Here is an 18,762-nt window from a genome sequence, read left to right as displayed (position 1 = left end):
TAGACGCTCGATAACAAGTCTAGCTCTGCCCATCTCCCCGTGTGTTACATGAACACCAAGGCGACGGTGCAAGGCCTCTAGGAGGCGGGAGGAGTCTGCGGGGGGAGGACGAGCAGGGGCCCCCCGCAAGCCGCTGTTTACCTACCTCACAATCAGCCGGGACAGAGCGGCTTGGCCGGTGGCTGAGCAGCGCCGGGGGCCCGGACAAGCGCTCTGCTCCGCGGCGCCCAGGAGGCGCGTTCCGCAGGCAGAGGGGGCTGGTGCCCAGCGGCCCCGGACACGAGTCCCGGCACCAACGGGGCTGCGCTGCCCCCCCCCCCCGCTCACTGAACTGTGCCCGACGCGGGAAGCGGCCTAGAGGCTGCGGCGGCCGCTCCGGCCCCGCTCTCTACCCGCGGGCCATGCTCTGCCGGCAGCTGTCAGCGCGGGAACCGGGGCGGCGCGGGGTGAGCGCGGACACGCGGCCCCCCCCAGCCCCGGGTTACGCGGAAGAGGCGCTGACCTGGCCCCTGCCCCATCAATCACTTCCGGGTCAGCGGGCGCCGGTTTCCTCCTGGGAGAGGCCGGGCTGGGGCGATGTGAGCAGCGTCTGCGCCCCGGGCGGGGGGGGCCGCGGGGCAGGTCGTTGACCCGCCGGGTGGGGGAAGGGGCTAGTCTGGCGAGAGCCGCCCGTCACCCCCTCCCCGGACCGGCTGGACTAGCCCCGCCTCTCCTGGCGGCGGCCGTGGGGCGTCACCCCCTGCCCGGCACCTGCCCGGCTGAGCGACCTGGCAACAGCGTCGCTTTGGATGGGTCCCCCGGCCCGGTCCCGCGCACCGTGCTGGCTGGGCAGAGCCACCCGCCCAGGGCCGCGGGGACGTGTTGGGGCAGAGCTGGGAGGGGAAGCTGGGCGGCCCCTGGACGCCGTGTCCACTTGTGGCCGGCAGCCCCTATGAGCCTTGGTCCCGACCTCCCCGCCAGCGGCTCTGGTACAAGGCGCTTCTCGTCCTCATCCTTGGCGGCTAAGGGCGGACTCGGCCTTTCGTTTCTGACAGCTGACGAGTGCTCGCTGTCAGACCCTCGGGGGGCTTTTTGTTCCCATCATAAGCGGTTTAGCGAGCGCTAGCAGCCCAGACACATTGTCCACTTCTCCCTGTAGGGACAGACAGTGATGGCCCTGTGATCAATTGTCACTCTCTTTGCACAGAAAATGTTTGTGTACTTATGGGGATACCTGTATAGACACTTCTTTCGGTTTTGGGTGAAATGGATCTTGAGGCAGCTCACTGGAAAATGTGAATTACAACGTATCCGTGATGGCTCAAAGGAAGGTTCCCAACGGACACTAAAGATAGGTAACAAAGGACATAATTTTTTAAGGCACAGTGCTTGCAATGGGAGAGCCAGTTCCTCTTGCCCTTAGATTTGGTAACAGAATATATGTGCCACAGCAATTTGAAGATATATCTGCAACAAATTTTTTTCAGGCCCGACTGAGGAAAAACTGTCTAATAAATCATCCTTGATAACTCCTGTTAGCTGAATCAAAGGGGCATGGGCCCTAGATATTCTTGTGGTGTCGAACCAGTTCGGAAGCAGTAGTGTGATAGCGAACTAATTACAGATAGCCACATAGCTACTGGCTAGCTTGTTGGACAGCACCGCTGTATTCATTGCTGGAATTGGTAGCTCATCTGGAAGTGTTTTAGCAAAGCATTGTGAGAAATCTGACATCCTTCCAACTTGTTTCCTGTATTGCCTGGCACACCAGTGCCTTCTTCATGGCCTCTAAATTAAAAGAAAAGTGCATCATTCTATATGAATTACAAATACTTTTATTGACACTTTAATTACTACAAATATAAAAAGGTATACAATATACTTTCCTTTCCCTGTTAGACAAGGGAAATGCAGTCAGCTCCCCCTTTCTCTGAGTAGCTGGCCAATTTTTTTGTTTTGTTTTGTTTTACCATCACAATTTCCCATTTAAAAAAAAGGTTTCTTTAAAAGACCCATACAATCATGGAAATTAATTATAAAGGGGAAAACACTGAAAACAATTACACTAACATGCTGACAAATGCAAAAACGTAAATTTAAAATAAGTGTTTTATTTTTAAGTCAATCTTGGTTGTTATTGTAACAATAACTAGGAAAAATGTACAGAGAAAATGTAATGTTCTTTTGAAGTTTGCTGTTCCTTTAAATTCCTGTTACTAGTAATGTTTTTAATGTGCCTGGAAAAAAAGACATTCCTAAGTGCACAGTAGATATGTTTTCACCAAGAACCCTTTTCTTTTTTTCAAATTGGCTCATCTTTCCAAGCTGTTAAACTGAGGTTGTATTGAGTAAATTTAATTAAAATACAAAACGATTCAGATAGCTATATTCATAAAGATGGTGACAGATTTACGTCATGCAAAAGGTTTTCAATTCAGTATTGTCACTTACCTGGTAATTTAAAATTGTCCTTGACTTATTGCTAATGCAATCCTAATAAGTCATTGGTTAGACATACTACGTACAAATGTGTTAATGATTTAACTTGTCAAATGTTTGACTTCAGTAGGTAAAACAGTTGTAGTTATGTAATTATTCGTTTTGTATTACAGAGTATTCATTGGAATGTTCAAAGAGAAAGGTAGGATTTGATGGAGATAACACACTATACCAGAAAACCAGTGTTTAGAGAATATTTCCCTTTAGAATTTGGTAGCTTTCAGAATCTTTTGAGTACGTATTCATGATAGAGAACTTTATTCCCAGACACATTCTTACTGTTTTTCTGTTAACATTTTGTAAAGAATAATGCTCAATATAGTGAGTGTTAACCCAATTTCCAATATAATTCAGAATAATGTAAAAATTGAACAGGTTTGAAAAAGACAAAATTAATCTAGGTAATTTGTCATTGTATCAAGGCCTCAGTTATCTGCACAGCAAAAATGAAGCTCTTAGGTAGGACAGGATAAATGTAGAGACTTGCAGACTCAAAATCTTTTGTGGTGGTTTGTAGAAAATGGAAATGAGAGGTGTAATCCTTTCAGTGTTGGATCTATACCATTTATACTATGCTGTCATGTAGTATTGCTGGATAATTGAGGCAAATGGAATATGACTGCATACTTGGTTGTTCAGCAGTATCTCAAAGTTTATTTTTCTTTTGCTATGTTCAACATCAGTTAAAGGGATACTGTCAAAGTTTTAGACTCTCAGGGTTTTTTTTTATCTTAAGCTACATGTTTGTCTTTGTACATATGAAGATAACAGACTGTTCTTTTAACAAGTGGTACTGAAAGAGAATTTTGGTGATTGGCACAGAAACCAGTTTTTGTTGTTATGATATAACCCATATTATGTATGGGTCCTTCAAGAAGTCTTGATTATCATTTCAATATCTTACATTTATAGAGTATTTTACCCCAAAAGGCTTACACTTCTACACACACGAATCTCCTCTCACGTTATTGAAATGTTGTTCTTTGGGAATGGAATGAAATGAAAACTGTTATGCATTCATAACACCACTAAAAGATGGTAGATATGTGAATGGTTAACCGGCTCACTGGTAAGCATTTCCAATTACAGTTATCTGCTGGAAGATGGAGCTGCTCCCTATCTGCTGTGGGCAGGTGGCTGCTCCAGCCTGTCTGGAGTAGCTACCACCCGCAGCATGGGGGGAGGGGAGAGACAACACTCCAGCTGGGCTGTGGAGAGAGGGGGACCACTTTAGCCCATCCCTGACAGGTAGTAGTTGAACCTGCTCTTAAAAAGCTCCAATGATAGAAATTGTGTAGCCTTCCTTGGCAATTTATTTGAGTAGTTAATCACTCACAAGAAGCTTTTCCCTAATTTCCAACCTAAACCACCTTGATGCAGTTTAAGCCCATTGCTTTTTCTCCTATCAGAGGATAAGGAGAATAATTTTTCTCCCTCCTCCTTGTTACCACTCTTTTAGGTACTGTGAATTATCTCCCTCTAAGTCTTCTCTTTTCCAGAGTGAGTAAACCCAGTGTTCTCAGTCATGACCTATGAGGGAAGTTTTCTAGATCTTTAATAATTTCCATTGCTTTTTCTGGACGTTCCAGTTTGTTCATATCTTTCCTGAAATGTCCGGAATCGTACATAGTCAGCACAGAGGAGAGCAGAAGAATTACTTCTTGTGTCTTGTTTGCAACACTTCTGCTAATACATCCCAGAATGCTTGCTTCTTCCCCTCCTCCTGTTATGTTGCAGACTAGCATTTTGCTTGTGATCCAATATGACCCCTAGGTCTTTTTCTGCAGACTTCTTCCTAAGCAATTACTTTCCATTTTCTGTTTGCAACTGATTGGTCCTTTCTAAATGAAGTGCTTTGCATTTGTCCTTGTTAACTTTAATCTTATTTACTGAAAACCATTTCTCCAGTTTGTCCAGATCATTTTGAATTTTAATCCTATTCACCAAAGCACTTACAAGACCTCTCAGGTTGTTATTGTCCACAAGCTTTGTAAGTGTGCACTCTATATCAAAGTCATGGGTGGAAAATACTAAACAGAACCAGACCCAGAACTGATCCCTGCTGCTCTCCACTCAACATGCCCTTCTAGTTTGACTATGAGCCACTGATAACTGCAGTCTGGGAATGGTTTTCCAATCAGTTACAACTAAGGATGTTAAGGACTAGTTGACTATCCGATAAGCAGATGCTTAGTTATCAGATAGTTGAGTCTACTAGTCAATTCCCCCCTCCCTCCTTGCTGCCTCTATCAGAGTCAGCAAAGAGGGGGCGAAAAGGGGATACTTCAAAGTGGCAGTGCTGCATGGAGCTCTACCCGTGCCATTGCGGAGAGTGTTCCCAGTGGAGGCCATGTTCAAAGGATCCCACTCGTGAGCTGCTTGTTGAGTCCCGCATAAACCCAAACCACACCGCAAGCCGCAAACAAACAGGTCCCGGGCCTCAAGTGACCCATGGGCCGTGTGTTGAGTAGCCCTGCTATAGTGAATTGCTAGTACAACTACTGTCAGGCTCTTAAGTTTTCTTGTGAGGATCTTCATCCAAAAATTCATGCTCCATACTGATTATTCTGAAGTCTGACAAGATCAGAGTCCAAGATGCATGTTTTTTAATTACTGTATTTTACCAGCTGGTTGAAAAATAAAAAATAAAACTATCCTTGTTCTTTTAGAGGCAAAGCAAGCACACTTAAGATAACTGCATTTGAGGTGAAGCCTTTACAACTGTTTCATATTTTTTATTTTAAAAGATGCAAATGCAATAAACAGACTGGTAAAAAATAGGAACAAAATAGATGTTACATTTTATATTCATTATTTTGTTTACGTAATAGGTGTTAAGAAATGCTGTACATGTTGGTGAAGCTGAAGTGGAAAAATGTGTCATAGGTATAATGAAAGAAAAGAAGATTAATATACAGAAGGATATAAGGTATGTTTGCTGCTGTTTACAGGTACTTCCAATGGACCTCATCATTTTACCTTTTATAACATTGTATAGGTATATGACAAGATTAAAGGTATCACCTAATCTGACACAGTTATTTGGGTAATATAGCATATACACCATACTTTACATCTTAAATCTTAAGTTAATTACATATATAAGGAAAGTGCATATGATATAGTATGATAAGGTTTTATTGGCATGAGTTTGGGATAACTGCATTACTCACAGTTAAATTAAACTGTAATGGTCATCTCAAAACAAATCTTTATCATAGCCTTGCTTATCCTGTAAGACTTGTATTACATATTGTTATTTTAGAGAATTTTTTTTTTAAAGTTAATGGATCGGTTTCCTTGTGTCTCTCCACCTGTAACTGTATAGTCCTTAGAGAGGGAAAATTTAAAACAGCTCGAAAAATTATCTAAAGAAATGTCTATACGAGGGATGTTAAATTTAGATTAATTCACTAATTGAATAGTTGATGGGATCTCCATCGACTATTCAGTTAGTCTAAGGGCGCCTCTGCCTTTGAACTGTAGCAAGAGCCTTACCGGAAGCCCTGTGCTCCCTGAGGCACCTGAGCCTTTGAAATGTACAAGAACTCCAGTGGGGATCTTGTACATTAAAAAAAAAAAGCAGCAGCAGCCCCGCAGGGAGCACGGGGGAGTCCCCACTGCTCCCCCACTCCCTGGAGGGCTTCTGTACATTTCAAAAGCAGAATTGCAGCAGAAGCGGTGGAAACAGAGATTGCTTCAGTCCCTGCTCGTGCCATTTCCGCTGTGCCTCTACCACCCCTACCCCTGCCCCTCTTCTCCCCCCAGAGACAGTGCTGGGGGGAACCAGCTTTTAAGGTGGCTCCCCCCAGCACTGGCTCCTGCTCCTCCCCTTGCTACCTCTCTCTGATAGAGGCAGCAAAGGGGGGGGGGAGAAGCAACTAGTCTCATCACTAGTCTACTATTCAGTAAGTTTCTGCTTGTCCTATAGTCGACTAGTCTCTTACATCCCTAGTTTATACATAAAAATCATCCACCATTTCAAGGTTTGGGATGTTTCATAATCTTTGAGATCTAGAAGCAATTATGACATTTACTGTTGGAAAAGAGAAGAGCCACAGCTCTCCAGAGATGCAATGTTTCCATTCTAGCTGTGCAGCATTGAAATATTGCTCTTAGACTTTTAAATGGAGCTGCAGTTTAGATTAGTGTAATATTTTGATGAGGGAAGCAATAAATTTACTTCTAGAAAATGGATGTTTTTTTTCAGCTGGGCGAAGCTTACAGGGGGTTGGCTTTATCATATTAAGTCCTGCAGGACATGTTCTCCCTTTTTTCTTATGAGCTAAGCAATGATGACTTTATGGTCATCCTACCACATTTCCCTTAAGATCCACAGGTTTTTCTGTTTGTTTTATTTCATTTTTCAGTTTTAAGAAAAGCTTGCAGGTATGTTTGCTGCAGATATCTGGTTATAAGAAACTTTATTTGGAGGTGGAAAATCTGAGGAAAGTTCCATATGATTCAGATAACGAAGAACATGAAAAGCAACTAATCCAGGTGAAGGTGTCTTGGAATTCTGAGTCCTAAACTATCACTAGAATAATTAAATGCTAATCAATTAGCCATAAAGATTTACCTTTCTTTAAAATTGTAACTGTTAGGGTAATTGGTCTTTATAAACTAGAAGAATAAAATTGATTTAAAAAATTAGATAAGCCAGCTCTGACGGATGCTCTTTTAATAAGGCTTTGACAAATGTCCTATAGTCTCCAACAGTATGTAGGAGCTTAATTTCTCTTTTTACTGTGCATTTTAAAGATAACTACAGTTTAAGTTGTAGAAGTGACTCACTGAAGTTAAACAATATCCTAAAGCACATCTTAGACTAATAGCTCTCTTCCCCAAGGGTTTCTTACAGTAAGTTTATTCCATCTGAAATTGAAAAAATTGTAGTACACAAAATTATCTTTTAAAAAACCCTCTGTATACAAACAGCACTTGATAATTTATAGTGCCTTCCATTCAAGGAATTTAATGACTCTTACAAAATAGTGAATTTAGTATTACAGTACCCTGTGTATGTGTGTATTAAAAATCACACTTATGGTTTTGATTCTTCAAAAATGTATGCAAATGCTTTAATTGAAGCCACTGGATAGTCTCATTGAACTCAGTGGTAGTACGCATGCTCTAAATTAAGCATTTGTGCAAGTGTTTGCAGAATTTGGGGTTTACATGGATAAGGACACTGACAACCATAAAAATGAAGAGTCTGATGCTCTTTTACATCCACTTGCGGTCCTTATGCACTGTCAAAGCAGTATAGAGTATCAGGCTTTAAGGCAGTTAATTATCCCCTGACTTAATTGTGTTATACAGAAAGGAAGTAGGACAGGAAGAGTCCCTATTTATAGTCTTGTATCTTACATGTCAAAATAATCTTGCATTTAGATGCACAGAATATCCCCAGTAACATGCAAACTGTCCTGTACCTTGATGAATCTGGTTCTGAATAACATGACTAGGAAAATCATTGGCAGTTCTGTTGTTTTTAATGTGGAAGTATATTTATGTAGCTTTGGAATTTGCTGATGCCTCATGAAAACCTGAAGGCTAGAATCACCAAGCAGTGGTGTGACATTGGTTTCCAAGGTGATGATCCCAAAACAGACTTCAGAGGAATGGGCATGCTGGGATTAGTCAATCTGGTGTAAGTGAAAATATTTTTTTTCTTCTTTAAGATTTTAAGTTTTCAGGGTCTATGAGTTTTTATTTAGTATTACCAATTCCCTCTGCATTGACTACCTGAGTGTAAAAAAATATAAATATATCTGCTATTATAATACATTACTGAACATGGGAAATGAGTAAACAGTTCTTCAACAGCGAGCTGCATTGTTGTAAACAACTAATTGGTTAGATGTCAGTTGTAGTTACAAATTGTAATGAGAAGAAGAGCAGAAAGAAGTTTACAAGTGAAACATATTCTACCCCGTGCGATTGGCCTGCTATGCTGTAGCTGAAAAAGTTACCGATCAAAACTCTTCAAAATAAAGTTATCACTAAGTTAAAAATAATGATGTAGAACAGAAGATATGAAAACTCGTGACTACAGCATACTTCAATAGGGTAATCCTGAGTTCTCTTGAACCGTGGTCACCAACCTGTCTTTCGCGATCTACTGGTCGATCTTGGGGCCCCGACCAGTTGATCGCGAGGCTTTTGGAGGGCCCCCCCCCATACTGCCACCCCCCCAAGATGAATGCCGTGCTGATGCTTCCTCCAGGAACAATGGAGGTAGCATGGGCTTCCAGTGGGGTGGGGAGAGTTCTGCAGCCGCACAACTGGTACCGGAAGTGCGCGGGCTGCTCTTCCTCCCATCTGAACAGCCGGGGCACTACCTAAAATGCTGGTCCATCGTGCGCTGCCTTCCCAGCTGGAGCCAGCCCGCTGGGGATTTTATTCCCCTGCTTCCTGCCTGCGGGGGGGAGGGAGGGTGGGGTGGTGATGGGATCAGGGAGTCCCAGACCACACCAGCCCCAACGGCTTGGGCAGCGCACGTGGTCTGAGCAGCTGGAGCCAGCGTGCTGGGGATTTTATTCCCCTGCTGCCTGCCTGCGGGGCAGTCCTGGGCACCCAACACCTTCCCCGCACACAGGAAGGTAGCAGAGGAACAAAGTCTCTAGCACACGATGGACCAGCATTTTAGGCTGGGGCTGGCACGGTCTGGGACTCTTCCTCTGCCCCCCACCCCCCCAGAGGCAGAGGGGAATAAAGTCTCCAGTGCACCAGCTGAAGCTGGTGCAGTCCAGGACTCCCCCTCCCCCCATTCCCAGCCCCCATAGGAAGACATCAGGCACATGGTGAACCAGAGTTTCACGTACTGTGCTACTGTTTAGGGCTTGGGGGAGCAGCCCACGCACTTCCTGGGCCTTGGCCTACAGCTGCAGGATCCCCAGGTACTGGTCCCTGTCCCCTCCCCCTGCCCAGACCTCCACAAGTATCCTGCCCCACCAGCACCCTGTCCTTTGACCCAGGCCCTTGCCCTTGCCCCACCACCTACAAGCACCCTGGCCCCTGCGCCAGCACCCATTTGCAACCTACTCAGCACCCTTCCCGAATACTATGTCCCCTGCTCCCACCAGCACAGTTGGGGGCCATATTAGTGAGGCTTGTGGGGGTTTTGGAGGAGTTTTTATTTTGCATCTCACTTGTGTGGCCCCCACTGACTTTTCTGGAGGTCAAAACAGGTTCCCTGCCCTTCGCATAAATAAAGACAGTGTAGAAACTTTGTGTATTTGACATAGTATTTTATTTTAAAATGAAGCCTGGCCAACAAACCCCCAATTGGGGCCAAGCCCCCATCTGGCCACAGCATGATAACACTCCTGCCCTCGCCTTTCCCCCAGAGCTGAACTTATCATACACTGGAACCCCCTGCCCTGAGCCTCTCACATACCCCAACCCAAATTCCTGCACCCTCATAGCCATAAGCCTGTAGCTTGCTTAGTACATAAGAACATTATAATGGCTGTACTGGGTCAGACCAAAGGTCCTTCTAGCCCAGTATCCTGTCTACCGACAGTGGCCAGCACCAGGTGCCCCAGAGAGGGTGGACTGAAGACAATGATCGAGTGATTTGTCTCCTGCCATCTCTCTCCAGCCTCTGGAAAAACAGAGGCCAAGGACACCATTTTATCCCCTGGCTAATAGCCTTTTATGACCTAACCTCCATGAAATTATCTAGCTTCTCTTTACCCTAACTGTACATCTGACCAACACTGCCCAGCCCTGAAGCCCCCTCCCCGACCCAGCGTCCCCTTCTCCACCTCCTCCTGCATCCATATTTCTTCCCAGAGCTTGCACCTCTCATTCCTTCCCATACCCAACTCCCTCATTTCCATCCCAGAGCCTACACATCCTGCTTCATCCCAGGAAGGGTAAGGCTAGACTTCAGAGCTGTGTCTACACTGGCGCGATCTCACGCAAAAGCGGCTGCTCTTGCGCAGAAACTTGCTGCCTGTCTACACTGGCCGCGTGTTCTTGAGCAAGTAAACTGATGTTCTAATGTATGAAATCAGGGCTTCTTGCACCAGAACTCTGACGCGCCCTCTCAGGAATAAGCCCTCTTGCGCAACTGTTCTTGTGCAAGAAGCCAGTGCAGACAGGCAACATGAATTTTCTGTGCAAGAAAGCCCTATGGTTAAAATGGCCATCAGAGCTTTCTTGAGCAAGTGAGCATCTACACTGGCATGCATGCTCTTGTGCAAAAGCATCTCTTTTGTGCAAAAGCACATGCCAGTGTAGACACTCTCTTGCACAACTACTTTAATGCAAGATCACGCCAGTGTAGATGTAACTCAGGAGTTTTGCAGGATTCCGGAGATATCCCAGAAAAACTCTTCTGCATCCAGGGATGCATTTGTTTGTCTGCTTTTTTTTAGTGGAAGAGCAAACATGCTCTTTCGGTAACCCCTATATTCCTCTTTCCACGAGGAATAAGGGGGCTTCCAAAATAAGGGGTTTTTCTGACATTTGGTCCAGTCTAGACAGGCCAAACGTTGGAAAAACGTCTTCCTATAGAAGAATTGGGAAAAAAGCAGCAGTATAAGGGTTGGGGATAGCAAGTGATGGAGAGGAGGAGAATAGAGAGGAAGGGTGGGCTGTAGATCTCCGCTTGTTCTGTCATTTAAAAAGTGATCTTGCGTGTAAAAAGGTTGGAGGCCACTGCTCTAGAAGGTTCCCGTTCTACTGATCTCCTTTATCATGCCATTCCTTGGTACATATCACTTCCTCGATTTACTTTTATTAGTTTTCATTTTGCACTTTTTGTTCAATACTTTCTTCTGTTATTGAAAATGTTAGATTTAGTTGTTAAACTACTTATACAGTAAGCCTTACTTTGTATGTTTGCTTCTTTTCAGGTATTTTAGTAAATATTACACTGGAGAAGCTCGCCAGATCCTCTCTCGTTCAAATCATCCCAAATTGGGGTAAGCCATTTGTATGGGCCTAATATCTCTCAGAGATCTTGGATCTGTAGGTTGCCAAGTCTGTGTATTGGCACACCTTCTGAATTTTTTAGAGGAAAACCTTTTTTCTGTAGGACACTGACAAAGGGAATTAGTTTCTAAGTGTGAGTTAGTCCTTTTGGAGATGTAGTTACTGCATCTTAATTGAAAACTGTGTGGCTATGTGTACACTGGCATGAATTTCCGGAAATGCTTTTAACGGAAACGTTTTCTGTTAAAAGCATTTTTGGAAAAGCGCGTCTAGATTGGCAGGATGCTTTTCCGCAAAAGCACTTTTTGCGGAAAAGCGTCTGTGGCCAATCTAGATGCGCTTTTCCGCAAAAAAGCCCCGATCGGCATTTTCGCGATCAGGGCTTTTTTGCGGAAAACAAATCTCTGCTGTCTACCCTGGCCCTTTTGCGCAAAAGTTTTTCGGAAAAAGACTTTTGCCCAAACGGGAGCAGCATTGTATTTCCACAAAAACACTGACAATCTTACATGAGATTGGTAGTGCTTTTGCGGAAATTCAAGTGGCCAGTGTAGACAGGTGGCAAGTTTTTCCGGAAAAGCATCTGCTTTTCCGGAAAAAGTGGCCAGTCTAGACACAGCCTGTGTGTATAGCTATGTGTTTGTTCCCGTAAGTCTGTTTACAGATTACCAATGGCAGTAGTCTTCAGTTAGTTTCATTCTAGCATAATACTATAACCCCACAAAAATAGTATGACTAAGATTTGGATTACACGCAGAAGAGAACAGCACTTGTCCTTTATTCTATTTAATAACACTAATGTAGTCAAGATATTTGTACTAATGCACACTGTGCCAAGTGCAGTGCGTGTGTATATATATATATACACACATACACACACCCCTCCACAGATTAAGTGCCCATCCAATGGACTGCATACTGTACAAATATTTAAATATATCAAAATAACAAACAAGCTACCTTACCCTTTACAAGACACTACTTTTCTGTCCATCCAATCCTCAGTTAACTCTGGCTTGGTCACAATAATTAATAAAGTAAGCATGGGAAGACTTTATCTTGTGCCTTGTCATGAACGTTGCCCTAAGTTAAGATTTCTGCAGTGAAAACATGTATCCTTTAACTTACTGTAAATATTTAAAAATGATACTTTTACTGCTAAACTTATTCTACTTTTTGATCATTGGACTGTCTAACAAGAAAGAGTCCTATACATAACAGGTGTAGATCTAGAGATGTAACTCAGGTACATTTTCTGTTTTTGGAATGCTACCTCTCTGTGGAAACAGGGTATCATGGACAAAGCCCAAAAGTGCAATTTGAGTCATTGAATAAAGTGCACATATAACCTTACCTGATTGTTATAGAGTAGAAAATATTCAATAATTGAAAATTCTAATCACATATGAAAATACACAAGATCTACTTAAGCTTTTGCTCGCCACCTTTGTTTGTATAGCAGTGGTTTGGTAGCATGATGATAGTGTTAAAGAAGAGTTGGAAAATGTAACTATCAGATTTAGAATTAAAAGTATCTTTTACTTTTCTGTATGCTTAAACTGAGGCTGGTAAACTGGTCACTGTTTGGAGTGTGGTGAGATGTTGTAGTCCCACCTCTATGTCTGTCTGGAATTACTGCCCTTATTTCTGGGCATTGTCCAATGGTCAGAATCAATATAGCTGTCCTCCCTTGGGGGGCTGCAGCCTAATGGCCAGAGTGGCTGGAAAGATGGGCTGCCACCTCAAGGTGAGCACAGGCCAAGATAGGGGGTTATAGACTTTTTTTTTCCTCCATTGGATTCCAATTCAAGGTCCTGGCAATGGCAGGGTTGCTAGCCAAAACATACCGAGCCAGCTGCATGTTGTATGAGAGGTTCCATGTTAAGTTCCCCGGGAATATTTCCTACAAGTTCCTCTGCGCCTTATCTCCAGAGTTCCATGGCCTCACCTTTCTCTGGCGTTAGGTGCCTTCAGGTTGTTGGTTGACTTGAGCGTGTCAGCTATTCTTCAGCAGGAACCTGCAGCACTCCTATTCCCTTTGGCAGTCAGCCTTGACTGAGCTGAGTTGCTCCCTTTTTATATCCGGGTTCTAGTTGGAGCATGTCCAGTAGAAGCAAGGAGGTGTGCCCTTCTCAGCCCACAGTGTGAGATTAACTCTTGCTGAACCAGTGCAGGGTTGGAACAAACCATCATAATGCCAGTTAAACTTTGTCCTGTTGCTTGTATGGTTAATAGGGGCATCAATCATCTTGCTGCTAATGAAATTTTAACTTTCCTACACAGTTCATCTTTTAACTTCACCAGCTCTTAAGAGTATGGTTGAGACAAAAATGCTCAATACTGACAAGGCAGACTTTGCCTGATTCCTAGAATTATACAAAATGTAGAATAGAAATAATTTGGTAGATAATTTTGTTTATACAAATTAGCTCTGGAAAATGGAATAAATTATAAGAATCAACAGGAGAATGGATTTCATGAGGGTCTCATAGGAAATATTTTTGGTATTTCAGATATTCCTATGCAATAGTTGGGATCAATCTGACTGAAATGGCTTACAGTTTACTAAAGAGTGGTGCTTTAAAGTCTCATCTCTACAATTTGGTCCCTGGATTGCCACAAATGGAACACTTCCATCAGTTTTATTGTGAGTATCTGTAACTTTTTCCTCTTACAGATTATCAGGGTAGGACTACCTTTGTTACCAAAAGTCCAGGCCCCTACTGTTTGAGATAATGGAATAACTCCTTTAGTTGACAACAGTAATACATGATTACTCCTGGACCAGCTATTAGAAGGGCATCTAATAATAGACCAGTTTGTTAAATATTGAAAATATTGTAGTGCTGTGATGCGTCTAACATGATTATGAATTATTGTCAAGCATAGTTGCAAAGGAAAAGTATTTATCTGTTGATCCTCCAAAACAAGAATTAACCTCAATATCTTTCTTCATTGGATAAATTTGGGTGGATGAATATGTACAGTGGGCATCAATTTAATAAATAGCCACTATTTTCTAAAGGCATGCATTCTTGCTAATTACTTGTACACTATCTAGAAAAATTGCTGTTGAATAAAGTGAGACTTTCCCATCTTCTGGCTGAATGGCTTTGATGGGTCTTACCAGCCTAAAGTACAAAAAAGACCACAGGTCTTGTAGAACTCTTTTGTTTTCTTTACAGGTTATCTGGTTTATGAGTTTGACAAATTTTGGTTTGAAGAAGAACCAGAAAGTATTATGCACTTCAACTGTTATAGAGAGAAATTCCATGAAAAAGTTAAAGGACTTCTTCTGGACTATAACTTGGTACTAACCTTACAAAGTACTACAAAGAAACCATAGCCTCATCTGCAATCTGCCCGGTTTTGCTATAAAATGGAATTATGTATTCTCATGGAATTCTCACACTTATTTCACCAAAAAAGTTGTTTAATGATGGAACTTTTTATAAATGTATTTTTTGGAAAAAAATCAAATTCAGTTATGAAAGCTTGGACAATCAGCCTCTGTTTACAGGTCTTATATGCTATTATCCAAAACAAAGCTTTTGTTTAAAAATATCCTGTATTGGATCTTTTGCCTTCACAACTTTCTTAGATCTCTTGGTGCAGGAACATGAAGCAGGTATTTATGCTGCATTATGTTATTTCATACTAGGCTCCTTTTCTACCATTAACTATTGATTAGTTGTCGTTCAGAGTGTAAACTGCTTTGCTTTTCGACTTCTCAAATCCAACCCCCCCCCCATTTATTTTTTTAGCTTCTGGTCCATAAAAATGTTAAACTTCATTGTATAAGGAGGTCCATGAAGATGATGTAACAATTATTTGTCACTTAGAAGAAGAGGCTCCATTTATTTGTGCTTACACACAAGAACAAACATTGCAGACTATTTCCAGTTCAAATAATCCTCCCTCCAGGAAATAAACACTCTCATCCTTGGGCTTGGAAGGAACTTCACTCAAAAATAGTTTGAGTCCCTCACTAAGAGAGTCCCTTTTAATGACACCTTTCATGTCACATGCTGTCATGGATAGTTTCAGCTCACAATCCTTCTCCTTGTTTAGGCTACAGTTTTTCTGGCTATCCCTCTGATTTTCTGTCTTTTACTGTCCCATTCTTTTTATCAGTTACCAAAACGTTTTCTGAAGGAGTGGTATGTAGGAGTATGATGTACCTCTTTTGGTGGTTTGTTCATTGTTTCCTGCAAAATTTTGTTGCAGCAATAATCCATGATCTGTGAAGATAATTGGAACTCTTCTTCCCTTTATCCACACTTAACTCTCATATTAAGGAAGTATCTTGCATGTATGAGTGCAACTTTAATAGCATAACAGTACTGTATGTTTCCAGATTTTGGCATTTTAGACAATCCAGGCACTAGGAGCTGGTACCTAGAGCAGTTTGTGATTACTAAGCATTGTTTAAAATGTTAAACAGGCTTGGCATTAACTTTGTTTTTTAAAACCTAGTATTTAAATAAAGTGCCTTCTGCTTAATCCACTCTTTAATTTGACCCTCCATTTAACCTAAGCAGAACCTCAGTTCTTTAGGGGCAGAAACTGTATCATGTATGCTTGAATATCACATAGTGGCTGCTATCATGATACAGATACTAAATAAATAAATAAATAAAATGACTTATTTTATCATTGCTGCTCACTAGTTATGAAAAGTTATTCTGAATAGAAGCAAAGAGAAGCAAGATCCATGTGATTAAAAAATAATTGGAAGATATTTAGACTCTACTATTTAAGTATTATTGTTTAGGCTGTGATTCCTACCACTGCATCCCCTAGTACTACTTGAACTATAGGAACCACATAATCAACTGATTATTGCAGTCAAACTAAGAGTAGAGAGCAGTATATATAGAAAAGGTTTGTATTGTTTTGTTCTAAAAATGTTATGAATGGGTGAGGTCTTACGTATAATTTGAGTTCCATCTGCCAGAAGGGGGAGACAAAGATTTATCTTTATATTTATGTGTGCATTACCATTATATTTAAAATGGTACAGTTTAGAGGAAGGAGTCTGGTTGAAAAGGAACTGAAGCATTATGCGTAACATCTTCTCTGTGCATATACTATAGTAACGATTAATTTGGCATGATCTGTTTTTAAATATGGTACACTTTACCCTGCTACATTGTGTTAATGCCTTTCTGGAAGCACACTGGTACTACAGTGATGAATACCTAGACAGAATTAAACCTTCATTGGATTTTTGCAAAAAAGGCATTTTTTTTCCTGGTTACAAATTTACTAATTATAGGGGGAAAGTATAACTACTAGTGTTCAAAAATATATAAATAGAGCCTAACCAAATTAGGAATAAAATATGATTTCACTCATGTAAGTTTTATTCCTTATTTCTCACCACAATACATATATAAGTGAAAAAATATGAAGTACTTCCAACTGGATGACTAGAAACTCCAGTTTTCATCCTTGCTTTTGAAAATCTGCCATATCAACAAAAACTGGTACATTTGAGATTGTGTAAGAGTACTCCCAAAAAATCCTTCCCTTATTTTTACAAGACTTACTGTAATGACCTTTGTAGCATTTAAGAAATGTGAACACCGTGTCCTGTTCTTGAGAATTTAGGTTAATGTCTAAATCTACTACAAGAGATAAAGTATAAGGAAGAGGAACATCACCAGCAAGAAGTCCAGTTCTGCCACTGACAACTGCTGCGTGTTTAATAATGATGACCATTAAAAGGGTAGTTGAGTACCTATACTCAGGGTTCCAGGATTTCTGTCCTGGTTTGGGGGCATCATCTTGTGTTAATCTGTAGCTATTAAGCCCTTTGTAAGTTTAGAAATTCCCATGAAGAATATTTAGGTGGTGGGTCAGATCTCTAGGATCTCTTTCCCACCACCTCCTGACTGCTAAGGAATGATCACACCACAATTCCACCTGTCCCCCCACCAAGGTTCCATATGGCTTCTACACCCTGTCTCTTACCCTGCTGCTGCTCCTAATTTCCCCCAGGAACAGCAGCATGAAATTGATATAATATTTGAATTTCACTGAAGACAATAGCCTGCTGAACTGAATCAGTGAAATTGGTTGTACTATTGTTAATTTCACTGTACTGCTGTTTGGCAAAGCCACAAGCAACAACAATATCAGAGGAGCTGGAGTCAACTGGCTGCAGAGCTTAGCAAGTGAGTTTGTCATTCTTCCACTTGGAAGATTATTTTTGCAACCATAAAGGTTAGAAACGTAATTATAAAAGACTAAACCTGTAATTCCACAGAAATAGATGTGTTAAGCTCCTTTACTAGCAGGAAGAACTTCCTGCTTGCCAATGGTGAAAGACTTTTTCAAGCCCTACCCTATGCAATCTCAGTTTACATATAGCACAAAAGAAATCTGAGCTAGGGCATCTTGGGGCAGAGTCTAGACTGAGTTCAGGCAAAGGTTTGTCATTACTTTTTATAATCAAAATCATGAGCTGAGAATCACCACACGCAAAAATAAAGCCATTGTAAACATGGAAAAGGTACGTAGTCTAATGTATGGATGTTAGGTCACATGTAATAATTGTTTAAATTGAGTGTATTCTGCTTTTCCAATTCCTTGTGTATTGCTTTCTGAGCAGTTTAAAAATTAGAATTTGTATGTAGTTTTGTACCATTAAGTACATATTTTGCTTCTATCAGATTAATGGTATATATTGGTAACTAGGTAGGATAAAATGTAAAAACCAAGGGCAAAGTTGTTTAGGGGTGGGTGTTTGTTAGAGACAAAATTGTTTTGCAAACACTAGTTAAAGATTCTATATTAATTATTGCGTTCATGTTATAAAATGACAATCCTAATGTAGCAGATGAAAAGACTGGAATTGCACAATTCCCAGTTTGTAACTGGATATAGTCAGTTTGCACAGCACTGAACTACTTGTGAAAACTTGGTTACAAAACATTTTGCCAATTAAAGTCTTTGTTAAAGTCGCTGTTGCTTTTCTATTACTGCTTATTTGATTAACCTCCAGTTCTATTATATGTATGTGACAATTCCTGGAAAAACAACAAAATAACTTTTCCAACATTTCTTCTTTTTAACACTAACTTATTTAAAGGGACATTATCAAGTAAAGTCTTGCTCTAAAGTAACATTTTGCAAAAAGCCAGTTTTTCAAATGAAATTTAAGATCAACACAAGTACTAATATTTATAAATTTTCCATGGAACCAGTTTAACAAATGTACCACTACATTTTTTAAAATATTGTGTTACTCCATGAGAAAAACTGAAGCGAACTAGAAACTCACCAACAAAGAAGAGAGACAAATCTTTGCATGGGGTAAGAAATTCAAAAGTAAAC

General features: G+C 41.3%; 2 protein-coding genes across 3 annotated transcripts in view; one reads left to right on the top strand and one right to left on the bottom strand.

Moving 5' to 3' along the window:
* The window catches only part of MGAT4D (MGAT4 family member D), a 142,730-nt gene extending 142,447 nt beyond the window's left edge, over positions 1 to 283 (bottom strand). Inside the window, exon 1 of the mRNA XM_075929909.1 lies at positions 146 to 283. The gene's annotated coding sequence lies outside the window, so the exon portion shown is untranslated. The remainder of the gene's footprint in view (positions 1 to 145) is intronic.
* A 35-nt stretch (positions 284 to 318) lies between these two features.
* ELMOD2 (ELMO domain containing 2) lies at positions 319 to 18,389 on the top strand. Of its 2 annotated transcripts, none has more exons than XM_075929911.1 (9): positions 319 to 446; positions 1,187 to 1,334; positions 2,592 to 2,620; positions 5,310 to 5,407; positions 6,849 to 6,978; positions 7,998 to 8,131; positions 11,346 to 11,414; positions 13,935 to 14,068; positions 14,607 to 18,389. In XM_075929911.1, exons 1-9 carry the CDS (start codon positions 402 to 404, stop codon positions 14,765 to 14,767), a joined length of 948 nt encoding a protein of 315 aa, XP_075786026.1. In that variant the 5' UTR covers positions 319 to 401; the 3' UTR covers positions 14,768 to 18,389. The 2 variants fall into 2 exon arrangements, with proteins under 2 accessions (XP_075786026.1, XP_075786027.1); XM_075929912.1 differs by lacking the exon at positions 319 to 446 and adding an exon at positions 507 to 578.
* The last annotated feature ends 373 nt before the right edge of the window (positions 18,390 to 18,762 follow it).

Source organism: Pelodiscus sinensis, chromosome 5, assembly GCF_049634645.1.
Source record: "Pelodiscus sinensis isolate JC-2024 chromosome 5, ASM4963464v1, whole genome shotgun sequence".
NCBI lineage: Eukaryota > Metazoa > Chordata > Testudines > Trionychidae > Pelodiscus > Pelodiscus sinensis.
This window is presented reverse-complemented; position numbering and strand designations above follow the sequence as displayed.